Source organism: Chrysemys picta, chromosome 3, assembly GCF_011386835.1.
Source record: "Chrysemys picta bellii isolate R12L10 chromosome 3, ASM1138683v2, whole genome shotgun sequence".
In the NCBI taxonomy this organism is placed as follows: Eukaryota; Metazoa; Chordata; order Testudines; family Emydidae; genus Chrysemys; species Chrysemys picta.
In genome coordinates this window covers 745,300-763,581 of record NC_088793.1, presented here as the reverse complement: position 1 = coordinate 763,581, position 18,282 = coordinate 745,300, and the positions used below count along the sequence as shown (strand labels likewise).

Genomic DNA, 18,282 nt, shown 5'->3' with positions numbered 1-18,282 from the left:
CTCTGGGGGAACCACCTCCCGAAAAGCTTTCCCCAAGCGTGAGTAGCATGACTCCTAAGCCTCCCTTGGTGCCAGACACCTCTGAGGTGGCAAAGGACCTCATTCAGTTGTCGGCAGCAAGCCCCCACCCTGCCAAAGAGAAGCCTCCAGCACAGTCTCCTAGAGTGCCGTCAGAACAATTGCCTCAGGAGTGGTGATGAGGCGCTCGGCGTGGCTTCGGGCCTTCCGCCAGAGGTCCAGAATACCCTTCAGGACCTCCCATTCAAAGGGTTGGGTCTCTTTTCGGACCAAACGGATGCCAGGCTACATAGCCTCAAAGACTCCCGGGCAACCCTCAAGTTGTTGGGGATGCACAGCCCGGCGACACAGAGGAAGCCTTTCAAGTCCCAGCCACCTCAGCAAAGACAATACCAGCCCCGCCCTAGGCAGGAGCCGTATCATAGGAGAGGCAGAGACAACAGGCGGAGGTGGAACAACACGCCTAGCTAAGGCCAGGGCCAGGGCAAGCCGCAACCCGGCAACAAGCAGGGGTTTTGAAGGTGCGCTCGAGGACAGCGTACCAAGCCAGTTACCGGATCTTTCCCTATGTTTCCTGAACCGCTTGTCCCGCTTCTACCGTGCATGGTCCCGCATAACATTGGACCGTTGGGTCTTACGCATGGTACAAGTGGGATACATGCTTCAATTCTCCTCCTTCCCTCCCTCCCAACCCCCTTCCTCATCCCTCTTCAGGGTCCCCTCTCACAAGCAACTCCTGATGCAGGAGGTACAGACGCTCCTCGAGGCGGGGGCAGTGGAAGAGGTCCCTCGGGACCTAAGGGGAAAGGGGTTTTACTCCCGTTATTTTCTTATTCCCAAAGCAAAGGGGGGTCTTCGACCCATTTTAGACCTGCGCGGACTCAACAAATTCTTAGTCAAGGTCCGCTTCCGCATGGTCTCCCTAGGCACTATTATTCCATCCCTGGATCCGGGGGATTGGTACGCTGCCCTCGACATGAAAGATGCATACTTTCACGTCGCTATTCATCCCGCTCACCGGCGGTTCCTGCAGTTCACCATAAACCAGCACCATTACCAGTTTACAGTCCTACTTTTCGGCCTGGCGGCAGCCCCCAACATGTTCACAAAATGCTTGTCGATAGTGGCAGCCCTTCTACGAAAAAGGAGAATTCGAGTATACCCTTATCTAAACGACTAGCTTCTTGTGGTTTGGTCTGAGGAGGAAGTCCGTTCCCATGTGGTGGTGGCACTGCACGTATTCCGCAGGCTAGACCTTCTAGTCAACGTTCCCAAGTCCGTGCCATAGACTCAATGCCTCTTATACAGTTTTTTAGAAGGACAAAGTGCAACTTAGGCCACACCCTAAATTCCTCCCTAAAGTAGTCTCGCAATTTCATATGGCACAAGACATTTGTTTGCCAGTGTTCTTTCCCAAACCACACACGGACCCGAGTCACCATAGCCTGCACACTCTAGATGTCCGTAAGGCCCTGGTGGTCTAACTGGAGCAAACTAGACCTTTCCGCAAGTCGACACAGTTGTTCATCGCCATTGCGGAGAGAATGAAAGGACTCCCTGTCTCGGCGCAGCGGATATTGTCATGGATTGTGGATTGCATCTGTGCGTGCTATGAGCTCTCCAAGGTGCCAGCGCCGGCGATCACGGCTCACTCGACTAGGGCTCAAGCATCCTCAGCAGCTTTCCTGGCACAGATTCCGCTCCAGGAGATCTGTAAAGCAGCCACCTGGTCGGCGGTGCACACATCCACAGCCCACTACGCAGTCCATCAACAGGTCAGAGAGGACGCGGCGATCGGCAGGGCTGTTCTCCAATCAATTGTTCCATGACTTTTACCCTCATCTTATGGTAAGCTTGTGAATCACCTAATGTGTAATGGACGTGAACGATCACTCGAAGAAGAAAAAACGGTTACCTACCCTTTCGTAACTGTTGTTCTTCGAGATGTGTTGTTCACGTCCATTACACTTCCCACCCTCCTTCCCCTCTGTCGGAGTCTCTGGCAAGAAGGAACCAAAGGGGGGTCGAGTCGGCAGGGGTATATATGCACCAGCATGAGGCGCCACTCTGGCGGGGGCTTCCCTGCCAGCCCGACGGGAGCCGCTAAGGGAAAAAGTTTCCGACGTCCGTGCACACAGCGCGCGCACCTAATGTGTAATGGACGTAAACAACACATCTCGTTAGTAATTAGGGCCCATTCTACAAGAGCCTAAGATGATTCCATAGCTTCTTTTAGTAATGTCTGGGTTTTAGGAGTTCCTAAGGTAGCCACGTGGGCTTCTGTTCATACTCTCATGAAACATTATGTAGCTGGACAGGCAACTAGAGAAGATGTAACCTTTGTTACAGCTTTGTTACTTAGATCTGTCTTTATGTAACACTTGTGTACCCACCTCCACTGGTCAATTGCTTTTCAGTCTCCATGAGTGGAAGACATAGACAACCACTCAGTTAAGAAAAAGAGGTTACTTACGTCTAGTAACTGATGTTCTTCAATGTGTGTTGTCTGTATGCATTCCATGACCCATCCTCCTTCCCCACTATATGAAGGCCTTGCAAGATTTCGGCCAGTGAAGGAATTTAGTGGCAGTTGGTCCACCCCACCCCTTTATGCCTGGGCGGGATGGATTGTGTGAGTATGTGCAGACCAACGGGGGACTGCTAGTAAGAAGAAAATGTCTTATCTGTGGCGCTAGGGAGTGCACAATACCCGTGAGTGGAAGACTTATAGACAACACATCTCAAAGATCATCAGTTACTATAAGGTAAGTAATTTCCCACTTTACTGAAATGTTGGTGTGTTCCGGGGAGGAGGAAACAGAGATTTTCTAGCACACGCTGATCACAGAGAGCAGTTTGGAACCTCTCACTTTGTTTAACAATGTTCTTTGCCTGGGAATTTATTAGTGTTCTGTCTGGTACTAGTTTACATGTCGCAGGAGATGGATGGGCTTCCATCCTTGGGAGATGAGTCCCTGCCTGACATAGCTCGCTGTCAGGGGACTTATCTTGATATGCAGCTTATGTGTCCCTTTCTCAGTGTCATCCCCTTGCTCTGAGTTGTGTCCCCCTTGTACCACCCTAAATAATCCTTCTCCATCCTTCGCCTGCCCACAGACTGAGTACCCCCTTTGCAGCAAGGCTTCTGCAGCTCTGCCCTGCCATTCACCTCCTGGCTTGACAGAACATTCTCATACCAAGCCTCTCTTCTTTCCCTTTCCCAGTGGATCTTGTTGGTGGCTACAACATTGGCACCATCAGCCATGACAGCAAGATTGACTGGCTGGAGCTGAATGAGACGGGCCACAAGCTTCTCTTCAGGGACAAGAAGATGAGGGTGAGGTGGGAGACAAGCATGCCCAGGGTACGGGCAGTGAGCTGGGCCTGCCCAGGAGCAGGGAAGGTGGCGGGGAAGGTGGGTGTCACATCTCTAATCTAGTGTCCCCTCTCGGACGCTTGCCAGACTGCCATGAGGGGATCCAGCCGCTCAATCCCAGGTGTTTTAATTCTCTGGACACTGCACAGCATCCAAGCACTGCCACTGCTTTGGGGCCTCTAGTCACATTCTCAGAGCACAGCCCCTGTCTAGCACCCTCTCCAGAGAGCTGCTACCACACTGCTCAGCCCCTGGAATCAGTACTGGCCCCTTAGACTTGCCCATAGCTTTAATGCACCCTTTCCCTGAACTCCAGCTGGGGGCGTTCCGGGCCCACAGTTTACCTCTTCATGGGTGCGTGATAGCTGTATCACATGAAACACACAGACACTTTGCACGGGATTGTAACGCCGTTGCTGTTTACACAATCACACGAGAAATACACAGATCTTCTAGAAAACAACAAACATCCTGAACACTGTGCTTTACACTGCAGCTCACCTTTCCCTGGAGAGAGCCGCGTTTCACAGATGATAGATTCCCAGGCCAGACGGCACCACTGTGATCACCCAGGCTGATCCCCTGTCTCACACAGGCCAGGGAACTTCCCCAAAATAATTACTAGAGCAGATTTGTTTGAAAAACATCTAAGTTGGATTTTAAAATTGCTACTGATGGAGAATGCACCACGACCCCTGGTAAATGGTTCCAATAATTAATTACTCTCACCATTAAAAACGTGTGTCCTATTTCCAGTCTGAATTTGTCTAGCTTCAACTTCCAGCGGTTGGCTTGTGTTGTGCTTTTCTCTGCTAGATTGACCAACCATTATTAAATATTTGTTCCCCATGTAGAGTCTTGAAGGGGTCAACCCTGTATCCAGTAATATCAATATTTTCATTAATGACTTGGATAATGCAGTGGAGAGTATGCTTATAAAATTTGCAGATGACACCACACTAGGAGGGGTTGCAAACTCTTTGGAGGACAGGATTAGAATTCAAAATGATCTTGACATATTGGTCTGAAACAACAAGATGAAATTCAAAAAAGACAAGTGCAAAGTACTTCATTTAGGAAGGAAAAATCAAAAGCACAACTACAAACTGGGGACTAACTGGCTAGGTGGTCGTACTGCTGAAAAGGATCTGGGGATTCCTGTGAATCACAAACTGAATATGAGTCAATAATGTGATGCAGCTGTGAAAAAGGCTAATATTCTGGGATGTATTAACAGGAGTCTTGTATGTAAGAGATGGGAATTAATTGTCGTGCTCTACTCGGCACTCTTGAGGGCTCAGCTGGAACACTATGTGCAATTCTGCGGGCCACGCTTAAAGAAAGATATCGACAAATTGGAGAGAGGCTAGTAGAGCACAGCAACGAAAACAATAAAAAGTTTAGAAAACCTGACCTAGGAGGAAAGGTTACAAAAACTGGGCCTGTTTCGTCTTGAGAAAAGAATGGGGGAGGGAGGCGATTACAGTCTTCAGCTATGCTCGGGGCTGTTATAAAAAGGACGGCGATCACACAGAAAGGAGGACAAGACATAATGGTCATTAATCTGCAGCAAGGACGATTTAGGTTAGACATTAGGAAAAACTTTCTAACTCTCAGGGTAGTTAAGCTATGAAATAGGCTTCCAAGGGAGGTTGTGGAATTCACATAATTGAAATTTTTAAAAAACATGTTGGACAAACACCTGTCAGGGTTGGTCTAGGGTTACTGGTCCTGCCACAGCACTGGGGCTGGATTGATGATGTCTCAAGGTCCCTTCCAGGCTACTTTTCTATGAATCTGTGTAGATATTATAGACTGTGATCAAGTCATCCTTTTCTTTGCTAAGCTACAGAGATTGAGCTCCATGAGTCTGTCACTATAAGGCAGGACACAGTATTCCAGCAACGCTCACCCAAGTGCCTAATAAACCTCTCTATTCCTGCTCAAGATTCCCCTATTGATCCCTCTCAGGATGGCATTAGTTCTTTTGCCCACGGCATCACTCTGGGAGCTTGTGTTCAGCAGAGTATCCACCATGACCCCCAAATCTTTTTCAGTCACTGCTTCCCAGGATAGATTCCCCCATCCTGTAAGTATGTATGGCCTACATATAGCTCCCAATGGTAGCACAAAAGCAACCTCAGGGCAGACTGTTAAAAACCAGGGCACAAACCCCTAACTGGTTGTGAGTTCTAAACGTAGATTTCACCAACCACCTGCACCAAGTGCAAATTCCTCAGGCACTTTAATCGCCTTAACACAGAGTCACAGACAACACTTGTAGCCTGATAGTAAACTATATGAAGATGTATTAAATAGGAAAAGGAAATCCGAGAGTTATTTACAAGATTAAAGCAAGCAAACATAGACACATGAATGAGTTACGGTCTTAGGTATGAAAAGGTAATACAGGCTTCTATAATCAGCAAGTTCTAGTTGACCTTTAGGGCTAGCCCAGGCTAAGCAGCTGGGGATTTCTTGCTTATGCCTAGAAACCCCTTGTGAAAACAGGTTCCCCAGATCCTCACAATTGGCTCTCTCTGGGAGTGGCCCCACAGCACAGCCTAGCACCATACTGGGTCCTTGGGCTCAGTATTGCCCCGAGAGGAGAGCACACCCCCCACACACACACACACCACACACACACACCTACTTACCTCAGTCTCTGCAGCAGACGTCTGTGCCTGGCAGATCTCCCATCGAGGTGCTGAGCACGCCCGACCCGGCTCAGCATGCGAGATCCGGCTGTGTCACTGCACTAGGTGGTTGGACGCAGGGTGCCAGTGTCCTCGCCGGGGTGGGTCACAGCCCAGTCACAGGCCCTGCTGATTCTGTCTCTTTCCTCATCTAGTTGCAGCTTTATGACATTGAGAGCAGCACCAAGACCACGATCCTGAACTATTGCTCCTATGTGCAGTGGGTCCCAGGCAGTGATGTGGTGGTGGCTCAGAACAGAAACAGCCTCTGCATTTGGTACAACAACGATGCCCCAGAGCGAGTGACCATGTTCCCGCTGAAGGTACAATTCCAGTCTGCTCACTTCCCCCAGAGCTCCCCACTGTCACCCAGCGTCATGTGTGGGGGTTCTGGGAGGGCGCTGGGCAGATCAGTATTTTATGGAGCGAGGACAGATGGGGTGGTGCTTTGAAAGGGGAATAGGAGGAAGCCTGGGGTCTGACCTTCCTGAAAGCTGTGAGGTAGGAGGGGATGGAGAGAGCAGAAAGCGGGTGGGTGAAGTGGGGGAGTTCACTGGGAGAAATGGCCTTTCTCTTAGTTCTGCTTGTGATGGTGGGGTTAGCCCAAGTGCCTGGTGGGGGTCAGTTCTGCTGAGCTCATCTACCTGTAGGAGACTACGGCAGAGCTTCCCAGTGTGCCCCCAGCCCCCTCCCCGTGGACAGTGGAAGGTGGAATGGGAGCGGAGGTGCTGAGGTGTCTGGGGCTCTTTCAGGGGGATATCGTGAACCTGGAGCGGAGCAATGGGAAGACTGAGGTGATAGTGGCAGAAGGGGTGAACACGGTGTCCTACATGCTGGACGAGGGGCTCATTGAGTTTGGAACAGCCATTGATGATGGGGACTATAGCAGGTGAGTCCTGGCAGCCAGCGACACGGGGTGGGGTGGGCAGTGGAGTCCACAAGGAGGCTAAAGGGTGGGTGGAAGTGAGGGAGGTGTTGTGATGAAGAGCAGGCATGGGGGAGCCATCTGGCCCACACGGTGCAATTCGTGGGGGACAGGGCAACTGGCCACTGAACAGAATGGCGTGGGCAGGAGGGAGATGTCTGAGGGCAGCCACCAGACGTGGTGCCAGCTTCATTCAAGGGAAGAAGAGGGTCCCTGGTGATCACCGACCCATCCGTCACAGGGCAGACAGCAAGAGAAAATCCCCGGAGAGCTGGAGGGGAGCGGAGCCAGGAGCTGTGAGCGGTGTGGCAGTTTACAGAATGAATCTGCCCAGACTCCCCTGAGCCCAGTATAAGTAGCAGAAGGGAGTGCAGTAGCCAGGTGTGATTTCCCAGGATATGTGTGCAAATATGAGAGCACAGCCAGAGCATGAGTGTGTGCTAATAGATGTGAGATGACTAAGGGGGGATATGACAGAGGTCTATAAAATCATGACGGGTGTGGAGAAAGTACATAAGGAAGTGTTATTTACTCCTTTTCCTAACACAAGAACCGGGGTTTCCCAATGAAATTAATAGGCAGCAGAGTTAAAACAAAAAAAGGAAGTATTTCTTCACACAACGCACAGTCAACCTGTGGAACTCCTTGCCTGAGGATGTTGTGAAGACCAAGACTATAACAGGGTTCAAAAAGAACTGGATAAATTCCTGGAGGATAGGTCCATCCGTGGCTATTAGCCAGGATGGGCAGGGATGGTGCCTCTGTTTGCCAGAAGCTGGGAATGGAGACAGGAGATGGATTACTTGATGATTCCCTGTTCTGTTCATTCCCTCTGGGGCACCTGGCACTGGCCACTGGGGGAAGATATGAGACTGGGCTAGATGGATCTTTGGTCTGACCCAGTATGGCCGTTCTGTACAAAGGGACGAATGCCGGTTCTGCGCAGTGTGTGTGAGGGCCTGTTCCAGGCTGCGTGTGTATGTCAGGTCTCCTCAGAGGTGGAGAGCTCTGCAAAAGCCTCTTGAGCCCACATGGGCCTGTGCATGGACGCAGACACCGTCTGTGGGGCTCTGTGGGCCTGTGGGGCTGGAACTGCAACTTGGCCCCCTGTTTGCATAACAGTGGGAGGTAGATTTGGGGTGGTGGGTGTGGTATTGAGCTGCTTCTGAAGTAAAACATGGCACATCTTTGTGCTTCTGGCCAAATGGTCAAAAAGAGCCAGCCTAGTTCTCAGCACCCAGAGACTCGCTGTGTGAGACTCTGGCCCCAGTGAAGTCACTGGGAGTTCAGGGGGGACAGGATTTCCCTGCTGTAGCCAGAGGGGTAACAACGGGGTGTGTCTGTGACTGTTATAAGCAACAAGAAATGGCTAGCTCTGGTTTGCCGTCCTCAGGCTTCCCCTGTCACTGCCCTCCGCGGAGCTGTGATGCTTTTCAATGGATCCCCAGAGAGGCCCAGCAGGTGGGGCTCCTTGGGTTGCCCACAGCCAGTTCCTGCATGAGAGAGATGGTTTCAGACACAGCCAGAGAGTGGGCGGCAGGGCTGGATGGGCTTCTGGGCCTCTGGGGTGACATGCAGGGCAGGGACTGAGCAGTTAATGTAGCACCAGCCAGAGCCCTGTCCGTGGCCAGGAGAAAGGGCGAAGGGTGGCGGTTGTGTGGAACAAAATCCATCTGGGTTTTCCAAAGTGGAAGAGAGCGTCAGACACTCCTAGGACAGGCCCAGCTGAGGGGCTGCTCAGCCCCAGGGCCTCCCAGTGACCTGCCTCCATCCCGGCTGCAGGGTCTCATGTAACTCACCTCCCTCTGCTTTAACGTGCTGCAAACCCTCCTCTCCCCAGAGCGGCTGCGTTCTTGGAGACGCTGGAAATGTCCACGGAGACCGAAGCCATGTGGAAGACCCTAAGCAGACTGGCCCTGGAGGCCAAGCAGCTGCACATCGCTGAGAGGTACAGGGAGGAACCTGCCACCCGGTACCTTTCCTTCTGGGGCTTCCTCACGCCCCAGAGGCCTGATCCCAGTGGCCCAGGTTCTGGCCAAGGAGAACTGGATCTTGTGCCTGTCAGTGCTACTTGGGAGCCAGAGTTCCTGCAGTAGGGTGCGCAGTGTTCTCCATCCCAGGAGCTGGCTCCGTCTTACCAGACGTGGGGACACATGCCCGCGTAGCATAGCTCTGCTGCAGATCACAGTGTGGACAGAGCAAGTGGCTGGCGCTCCCTCCTGCGGAGCAGAGCTCATGGCGGGGGGTGGGGGATACAAACAGGTGTCTGGGGCTCCCTGCCATGGGCCAACAGCCCTGTGAGGGTGGGGCATGGACAGAGCATGTGTCTGGGGCTCCCTCCTGCGGAGCAGAGCTCATGGCTCTGTGGGGGTGGAAAACAGGCAGAGCATGGGGCTCGAGCTCCCTCCTGTGGAGTCAGACTGAACTATGGCTTGGCCTTACTTCGCTGTGACAACCTGCCCCAGTGTTCTGAGCCCTGGCCTTGCCTTCTGGGTCTGAGGGCAGATAAAAGCCCAAGTATCTGCTCAGCAGCCCATGCTGCCGGTGACTCTGCCCTCCTCCCTCTCCCCAGATGCTTCTCAGCGCTGGGCCACGTGTCAAAGGCGCGATTCCTCCATGAAACCAATGAGATCGCCGACCAGGTGGCCAAGGAATATGTGAGTCAAGCTTCACTTCTGCTGTGCAGCAGAGAGTGAGTGTGTGTGTGTGTGTGTGTGTGTGTGTGTGTGTGTGTGTGCACGCGCGCGCCACGCCTACGTTCCCCGGCCTGGAGAGTGTGCAGCCGATCACTCTGGCCTGGCAGGGGTTTCTGGAGACCCTGAGCCATGTGGGAATTGCTCACACTGTCCTTCACCCAGGCCTCCCAGCTCCACCCATCCTGACTGCCTCCCTCACGGGATACCCAGAGTGCCCCCCGGCTGCCTCCCTCATGGGGCGCCTAGAGCACCCCCCAGCTGCCTCCCTCACGAGCTGCCCAGAGTGCCCCCCGGCTTCCTCCCTCATGGTGTGCCCAGAGCACCCTTCCTGCAGCTGCCTCCCTCACAGGGTGCCAGTTGCTGGCCTCTCACAGCCACCTCTCTTGCACCATGCCCAGTGCCGCATCCCCCAGCTTGTCTGAGATGTTTGTGTGTGTTTATAGGGTGGGGACGGCACAGATTATTACCATGTGCGTGCCCGCCTAGCCATGCTGGAGAAGAATTACAAGCTCGCAGAGATGATCTTCCTGGAGCAGGTGAGGGAGGGTCCGTTGTTGGCTGAGAAGTTTACCCTGGGGGGTGGAGTTCATTTGTTGCCTATGGGGTTTGCCCTGGGGAGGGGGGGCTCATTTGCTGGCTATGAGGTTTGCCCCTGGGGCATGGAGGCGGAGATCTGATTAATTGGCGGTGAGGTTTTCCCTGAGGTACAGGAGTGGGGTGAGGTGGGGTGGGAGGCTCATTTGTTGATGATGTGTCAGGAGACATATGCAACATCCAGAGAACTCTACCAGGAAGTTCCTTCCTATGTCTTTTGAGCTGCCCGCTCAACATGTCCAAAATGTCTCATTTTGTGGCATCTCCTACATTCTGCTTCTTTTGCTGGTTATTGCCAGCTGTGGCTTGGTGTCTTGCCACATCTTGCACAGCTTTTCCTACCTTCCCTCCAAAGGTGCTTTGGTCTCCCAGTCGAGTTGTGCACTGTTCTAAGGTTGTACATTTGGTCTGTCTGCTCCTTTCACATTGTTTCTTTCCTCTTTATTGTGTCAATATTGTAGTCTCTCCTGTGCTGCTGGAGTGTAAGTCATATTGCAAGAAATCATAAAAATACAGCATTTTCACTTTTGCTATAGTTCTCGTGGAGAACAGGAGTTCTATAACCACTCCACACCTCCCTTTCTTTATAATAAAAGATTAAAACCTAAATTAATAACCAGAGTATTTTCACACAGCAATTCAAAATACACTGAACATTCCTTAAAACTAACAGATTTATTTGGGCATAAGCTTTCGTGGGTAAAAACCTCACTTCTTCGGATGCATAGAGTGAAAGTTACAGATGCGAAGTAACTCCCTGCTCTCCATGTGTCAATATATAATGCTTGCAAGTGGATAACCAGTGTTGACAGGGCCAATTCAATCAGGGTGGATGTAGTCCACTCCCAATAATAGATAAGGAGGTGTCAATTCCAGGAGAGGAAAAGCTGCTTCTGTAATGAGCCAGCCACTCCCAGTCCCTATTCAAGCACAGGGGGGAGGGATAGCTCAGTGGTTTGAGCATTGGTCTGCTAAACCCAGGGTTGTGAGTTCAATCCTTGAGGGGGCCACTTAGGGATCTAGGGCAAAATCAGTACTTGGTCCTGCTAGTGAAGGCAGGGGGCTGGAATTGATGACCTTTCAAGGTCCCTTCCAGTTCTAGGAGATAGGACATCTCCATTAATTTAATTAATGGTTTTGAATTTGCAAATGAATTTTAGTTCTGCTGTTTCTCTTTGAAGTCTGTTTCTGAAGTTTTTTTGTTCAATGATAGTGACTTTTAAATCTGTAATAGAATGACCAGGGAGATTGAAGTGTTCACTTACTGGCTTATGTATGTTACCATTCCTGATGTCTGATTTGTGTCCATTTATTCTTTTGCGGAGGGACTGTCCGGTTTGGCCAATGTACATGGCAGAGGGGCATTGCTGGCACATGATTGCATATATGACCCAATCACATCAGCCACACCATCAAGGGCTCATTCACCTGCACATCCACTAATGTTAAAGAAACAGCAGAACTAAAATTCATTTGCAGATTTAACACCATTAATCTGGGCTTGAATAGGGACTGGGAGTGGCTGGCTCATTATAGAAGCAGCTTTTCCTCTCCTGGAATTGACACCTCCTCATCTATTATTGGGAGTGGACTACATCCACCCTGACTGAATTGGCCCTGTCAACACTGGTTCTCTACTTGCGAAGTAACTCCCTGCTCTCCATGTGTCAGTATATAATGCCTGCATCTGTAACTTTCACTCTATGCATCTGAAGAATTGAGGTTTTTACCCACGAAAGCTTATGCCCAAATCAATCTGTTAGTCTTTAAGGTGCCACCAGACTCCTTGTTGTTTTTGTAGATACAGACTAACACGGCTACCCCCTGATACTTGATTCCTTAAAACTGTTTACACTAATATGTCCCCTTTTCAATAGCATTTAAATAGTCCTGAGCAGTATTCTAAAGATCAAGTCGTGGAGGAGATGTGGTCACACATCCAGACTGTTCTCATTTCTGTTGAGTTTGGGTGTGGAGTTCCCTTAAGAGAGGCTCTCACATCCTGACAGAGTACCTGAAGGTTCCTGGTCCTCTGTTGGGTTGGGAAATATTGAAGATGGAGCCAGTTCCTCCAGAGAAGTTTTCTTGGAGTCTTCTCTAGGTAGGATCTGGGAGTTTTTGTCAAGTTCCAAATGTCTGCGAGCCTTTAAGCAGAACTTTATCTCTGTCTCAGTCCAGGCCCTGCTTTTGTTCGGTGCCAAACATTCAAGTTTTGCTGCTGCCGAATGTTTATTTCAGCATCCCATTCTCAAAATTCCTTCAGGTCGGGCCAGTGAGGTTTGAGCTGAGTCAGTGCCACAGGTAAAAGCCTCCTTCACTGTCTTTGCATCAGAAGTTCTGCTGGAGATAGCCTAGAGGCAAACAGTGTTGACTGATATGCTAGGAGTCCTTTCTGTGGGTCCACTGATATTTGCAGAAGTCTTTGTAATGTCTGCACCGACCTCTCCATCTCCCCGTTGCTCTGGAGATAATGTGGACTACTAGTACAACGTTCAAAATCCAAGTCCTGTGCAAATGCTAGGGATGTTTCGGAGGTGAATTGAGGTCCATTATCAGACATGAGGATTTCAGAAACTCCCTGTCTTGCAGATATTGACTAGTTTCTGGATGATTGTGCTGATGAACTCTGTGTAAGGATAGCTAAGTCAATGTACCTGGGGAGGCAATCCGCTACAATAATGTATGTGTCTTTTCCAGAAAAACTGTGGCTACCCACTGCCATGGTCTGTCATGTAGCTTTGTAGAGAGCAGTGGCTCTGGTGATTGTTTTCTTTCCTTGTTACATACCTCACAGCCTTCTCAGAGATCATCCAATTGTTGTGCAAATGCCTTGTACTTGTTTATACCTTAGTGTCCCTCATGGATTTTGGAGAGCATCTGTTTCTGAAGTACCAGCCGCAGGGATAAATTAATCTCTAATATCTGGTCAACTGCAGGAAGCATTTGTCTTTTCTTTCTCTGCACACATGTTTATTTTATTGTGTAAAGTCCAGGCAAAGCTGGATTTTGCCATTGGGCTTTTGATACTTCAACCGTTCTCGCACACCAGGCAGTGGGTTCTTCTGTCTGGGAAATCCCCATATCTTCCATTCTCATGAATTCTTTGACTTTCGCTAGCAGGGTGTGGGGATGTGGTGTGGGGCTGTGAGAGCAAAGGGAGTCACTGATGGCACCAGTTTTCTTTTGAACTCCCCTAACAGCTGTCCTGGCCCTGGGAAGACGTGTGGATACATCTCCTGCACAGGTTGCTTTCTGCCATTAATGCATTCCAGTTTCTCTACTAGGTGTAGTCCTTCTATTGTTGGCAACCCTACTGTTTCCCCTTGTTCCTGTCACCTTCTGTTAAATTTGGCCCTTCACATACAATATTCTGCCTACTTGTGAAATGGGCTTCAAAGGCCTCTTCTGTTTTGTCTCAGATCCACAGGATCTGTGCTCTGTCCCTGTTTTTAAGCAGTCCCTTGGAGGAACCCCTGCAGTCCCCCAAGGAGTCCTGCTCTTCCTTAAGGGTAGGCCACACAGCCTCCACATCTCCTAAACTGAGCCTCTGGGCTCCAGCACTACTGTTTCACAGTGTGATTCCTGCCCAGTGAGTCCACCTGAGACTGCAGGGACCAATGCACCTCCGCAGCTATTTGCAGTGACACCAGGCAGCTATTTCAAAACGGAGCAGGGCTAGTCAGCTGTAATGCAGCATCGGAAAGTCCTTACGTTTGCATAGACATAGTCCAGCCTGGCCAAGCAGCACATCACAAAGCCAAGCGGGCGTGGAATCCATTTGCCCTTCCCCTCTGTCTCTTTGTCAGTTTCCCATAAATAGGGGTCAGTTGTTCAGTCCCTGAGGCTCCCTTTGTCTTTCCGGATCTTCTGTTGATGTGGGTTGGTTTCAGCCAGTCCTTTAACAATCCATTCCTCCCACTCCAGACAGTTACATGACACAAATATCTCAAGTCTCCGTCTCTGCCCATGAGCAGGTTTTCAGCCCGTTAACACCCACTGGCTAGCAATCTCTAGTCCAGTAAGTCACACATAGAGAGACAGGGGGAGGGAATATCTTTTATTGGACCCAACTTCTGTTGGTGAAAGAGACACGCTTTCAAGCTTACGCACAGCTCTTCAGGTCTGGCAGTGGTGCTCAGAGTGTCACAGCTAAATACAAGGTGGAACTGTTTGTTTAGCAAGTGTAGCTTGGGAGCTTGTCTTTCTCACCAACAGAAGCTGGTCCAGTAAAAGATATTACCTCACCCCCCTTGTCTCTCTAATATCCTGGGGCCAACGCAGCTACAACAACACTGCACAGTGCATGCCAACAATATGCTCATAAAATAGTATAGAAATTCTCATTTTGTCACATCTTTTCCTCTTCGAGAGAGACCTGGGAAGTTCAACCCACATTTGTTGTTCATGGATGCCAAAACTGATTTCCCACCCACTTGGTAGCTCTCCTCCCAGGCACTTCCAAGATTCTTACAGAATAGGTTTCATAACCCAATACAGAACAGTTTCACACCCTCCCTTAGTTTTTGTGAGTTTGTCACTAGCAGAGTGGACACAGAGTCATAAAATCGTAGGACTGGAAGGGACCTCAAGAGATCTTCTAATCCAATCCCCTGTACTCAAGGCAAGACTAAGTATTATCGGTGTTTGTCTAATCTGCTCTTAAAAATCTCCAATTACGAAGATTCCACAACCTCCCTAGGCAATTTATTCCAGCGATTAACCACTCTGACAGGACATTTTTCCAAATGTTCAACCTGAACCACCCTTGCTGCAATTTAAGCCCATTGCTTCTTGTCCTATCCTCAGAGGTTAAGGAGAACATTTTTTCTCCCTCCTCCTTATAACAACCTTTTATGTACTTGAAAACCGTTTTCATGTCCCCTCTCAATCTTCTCTTCTCCAGACTAAAAAAACTCAATTTTTTCAATCTTCCCTCATAGGTCATGTTTTCTAGACCTTTAATCATTTGTATTGGTCTTCTCTGGACTTTCTCCAATTTGTTCACATCTTTCCTGAAATGTGGCGCCCAGAACTGGACACAATACTCCAGTTGAGGCCTAATCAGCGCGGAGTAGAGCGGAAGAGTTACTTCTCATGTTTTGCTTCCAACACTCCTGCTAATACATCCCAGAATGATGTTCGCTTTTTTTTGCAACAGTGTTCCACTCTTCATTCATATTTAGCTTGTGGTCCACTATGACTGAGGGGGGACATAAGAGTTTCAAATACATAAAAGGTTGTTACAAGGAGGAGGGGAAAAATGGTTTTCCTTAACCTCTGCGGATAGGACAAGAAGCAATGGGCTTAAATTAGGTTTAGGTTGGACATTGGGAAAAGGAGGTTTAGGTTGGACATTAGGAAAAACTTCCTAGCTGTCAGGGTGGTTAAGCACTGGAATAAATTGCCTAGGGAGGTTGTGGAATCTCCATCATTGGAGATTTTTAAGAGCAGGTTAGACAAACACCTGTCAGGGATGGTCTAGATCAGCAGTTCTCAAACTGAGGGTCAGGACCCCAAAGTGGATCATGAGCCCATTTTAATGGGGTCACCAAGGCTGGCTTAGACTTGCTGGAGCCTGGGGCTGAAGCCGAAGCCTGAGCCCCACCGCCCGAGGTCAAAGCCGAAGCCCGAGGGCTTCAGCGCTAGGCGGTAGGGCTCAGGTTACAGGCCCCCTGCCTGGGGCTGAAGCCCTTGGGCTTTGCCCCCCCCCCCCAAGGCGGCAGGGCTTGGGCGGGCTCAGACATCTGTCCCCCCTGGGGTCATGTAGTAATTTTTGTTGTCAGAAAGGGGTCACAGTGCAATGAAGTTTGATAACCCCTGCTTTGAGTGCAGGGGACTGGACTAGAAGACCTGTTGAGGTCCCTTCCAGTCCTACGATTCTATGATTGTCTAGTCTCCTGTGGGCTGTAATACTATGGTCTCATTTCGGTTGTTGGGTTTAGTGTGCCTTTGCTGGGTGGTGTTGGTGACCTGTGATATACAGAAGATCAAACTAGATAGTCTAGTGGTCGCTTCTGGCTTTAAATTCTCTGATTCTATGACCCATGCTTAGGCCCATCCCCTCTGGACCTACTGTCTTTTCATACCTGGACCTACTGACCACAACTTCTGCCGCCAATTGGCCTGCACTACACAGATCCTCAGGCTTCCTCTCCACTAATCACATTTAAGCTTGTGGGGACTATCTCAGAGTTCCTCTAAACCAACTAGGCCATATAAATGTTCCGACGTAGCAACACCTGCACCTTTACCTCATTTGTGGACATCTCCTCCTATCAGTGTGGTAGCTATCGTATACATCACATCCTGAGTCATTTATACACCCTGAAACCTCTCCCTATAAGCCGCAGGTTTCCAGTCAGACTTGAGTAGAGCCTTTTGGATCTGTTCATAGTCCCCAGTATTCACTCTGTCCATCTGGCTATACACCTCTGCCACTTTAAGATTGACTAACGGAGTGAGACAGCGGAGTTGGTCTGCAGATTCAAACTGGTTTACATCACGAGCATTCTCAAAGGCACTGAGGTAGACATCTATATCCCCCCTTCCTTAAACTGGGTCCGCAAGTTGGTACATAGGTTCCCTGGGGAATTGGCTTCTCGTGGTCTCTCCACACATACCCCTCTATGGAACCTCTTGCTCTTCTGCTTCTCCAAATTCAGTTAATGCTGTCGCTGCCTCTTCCAGTTCTTTGGCTTCTGTGAAGGTTCTTCTCCCTCGGCACCAACTTCCGCCCCTTCAAATCTAGCACTGTGGAATTGGGCCATGAGGACACTTGCTGCTGGGGAATTGGGCCATGAGGATGCACTGCTGAGGCTGCCCCTGTTGCCCTGGGACTCTCTTCTTCGAGAGATTGCACATGTGCTTTCCACTCTCAGTGTCTGTGCTCCCAGCACATGGCCGTTGGAAGCGTTTTCCCTCAGCGGTACTCATTGGGCGGCTCGAGCACCCTCTGCTGCTGCATGCCACTGCAGTCAGGTCTGAAGGGCAGAGCTGTCGCTAGCCCACTCGTAGTTCCTTAATCATAGAATCATAGAATATCAGGGTTGGAAGGGACCTCAGGAGGTATCTAGTCCAACCCCCTGCTCAAAGCAGGACCAATTCCCAACTAAATCATCCCAGCCAGGGCTTTGTCAAGCCTGACCTTAAAAACCTCTAAGGAAGGAGATTCCACCACCTCCCTAGGTAACCCATTCCAGTGCTTCACCACCCTCCTAGTGAAATAGTGTTTCCTAATATCCAACCTAAACCTCCCCCACTGCAACTTGAGACCATTACTCCTTGTTCTGTCATCTGCTACCACTGAGAACAGTCTCCATCCTCTTTGGAACCAACCTTCAAGTAGTTGAAAGCAGCTATCAAATCCCCCCTCATTCTTCTCTTCTGCAGACTAAACAATCCCAGTTCCCTCAGCCTCTCCTCATAAGTCATGTGCACCAGCCCCTTAATCATTTTTGTTACCCTTCGCTGGACTCTTTCCAATTTTTCTTCTTACTGCCCGTGGCAGTCGCTGGAATCCCTGTTCATTGGCAGAACAGCTTTCTCTCTGCTGTGTAGGTAGTATCATTGTGGTTTAGTGTTGTTATAGTTAGTAAGTTTTAGTTGTTTGGTTAAAAAAATGGGGGGGAGGGTTGATTTTGTTGTTTTTCTCCATTTCAGTGTTCTGCTGCCAGCATGCCCCAGTTGCTGGGCTTCAAGCCAAGTGCTTCTTGCTCAAAGCCTATGCTGGTGAGCGATCCGCACAGTAGTTGTCTTAAGTGCCTGGGCAAAGCACGGGTGAAAGACCAATGCCAGATTTGCCGGGAATTGAAGCCTAGAATGAAAAGGATAGGGAGGCTAGGCTGAAATTCCTGCTGATGGAGGCAGCATTCAGACCGCTGTTGGAGCCATCCTGGTCCAACTCAGTGCCAAGGGCTATCGCTCCAGTGAAAAGCTCACCTCCAATGTTGCTGGAGTCCCGGCAGCGATCTCCTTCAC

General features: G+C 49.9%; 1 protein-coding gene across 6 annotated transcripts in view; it reads left to right on the top strand.

The window, feature by feature from the left end:
* The window catches only part of IFT172 (intraflagellar transport 172), a 105,219-nt gene that overhangs the window by 41,537 nt on the left and 45,400 nt on the right, over positions 1-18,282 (top strand). For all 6 annotated transcript variants that reach the window (XR_010600012.1, XR_010600013.1, XM_005293612.4 and 3 more), the window contains 6 exons: positions 3,243-3,355; positions 6,246-6,413; positions 6,843-6,979; positions 8,856-8,963; positions 9,588-9,672; positions 10,155-10,247. Coding sequence is in view for 4 of the 6 variants with exons in the window: in XM_005293612.4 (XP_005293669.2) it covers positions 3,243-3,355; positions 6,246-6,413; positions 6,843-6,979; positions 8,856-8,963; positions 9,588-9,672; positions 10,155-10,247 (704 nt within the window). In the remaining 2 variants the exon portion in view is untranslated. The remainder of the gene's footprint in view (positions 1-3,242; positions 3,356-6,245; positions 6,414-6,842; positions 6,980-8,855; positions 8,964-9,587; positions 9,673-10,154; positions 10,248-18,282) is intronic.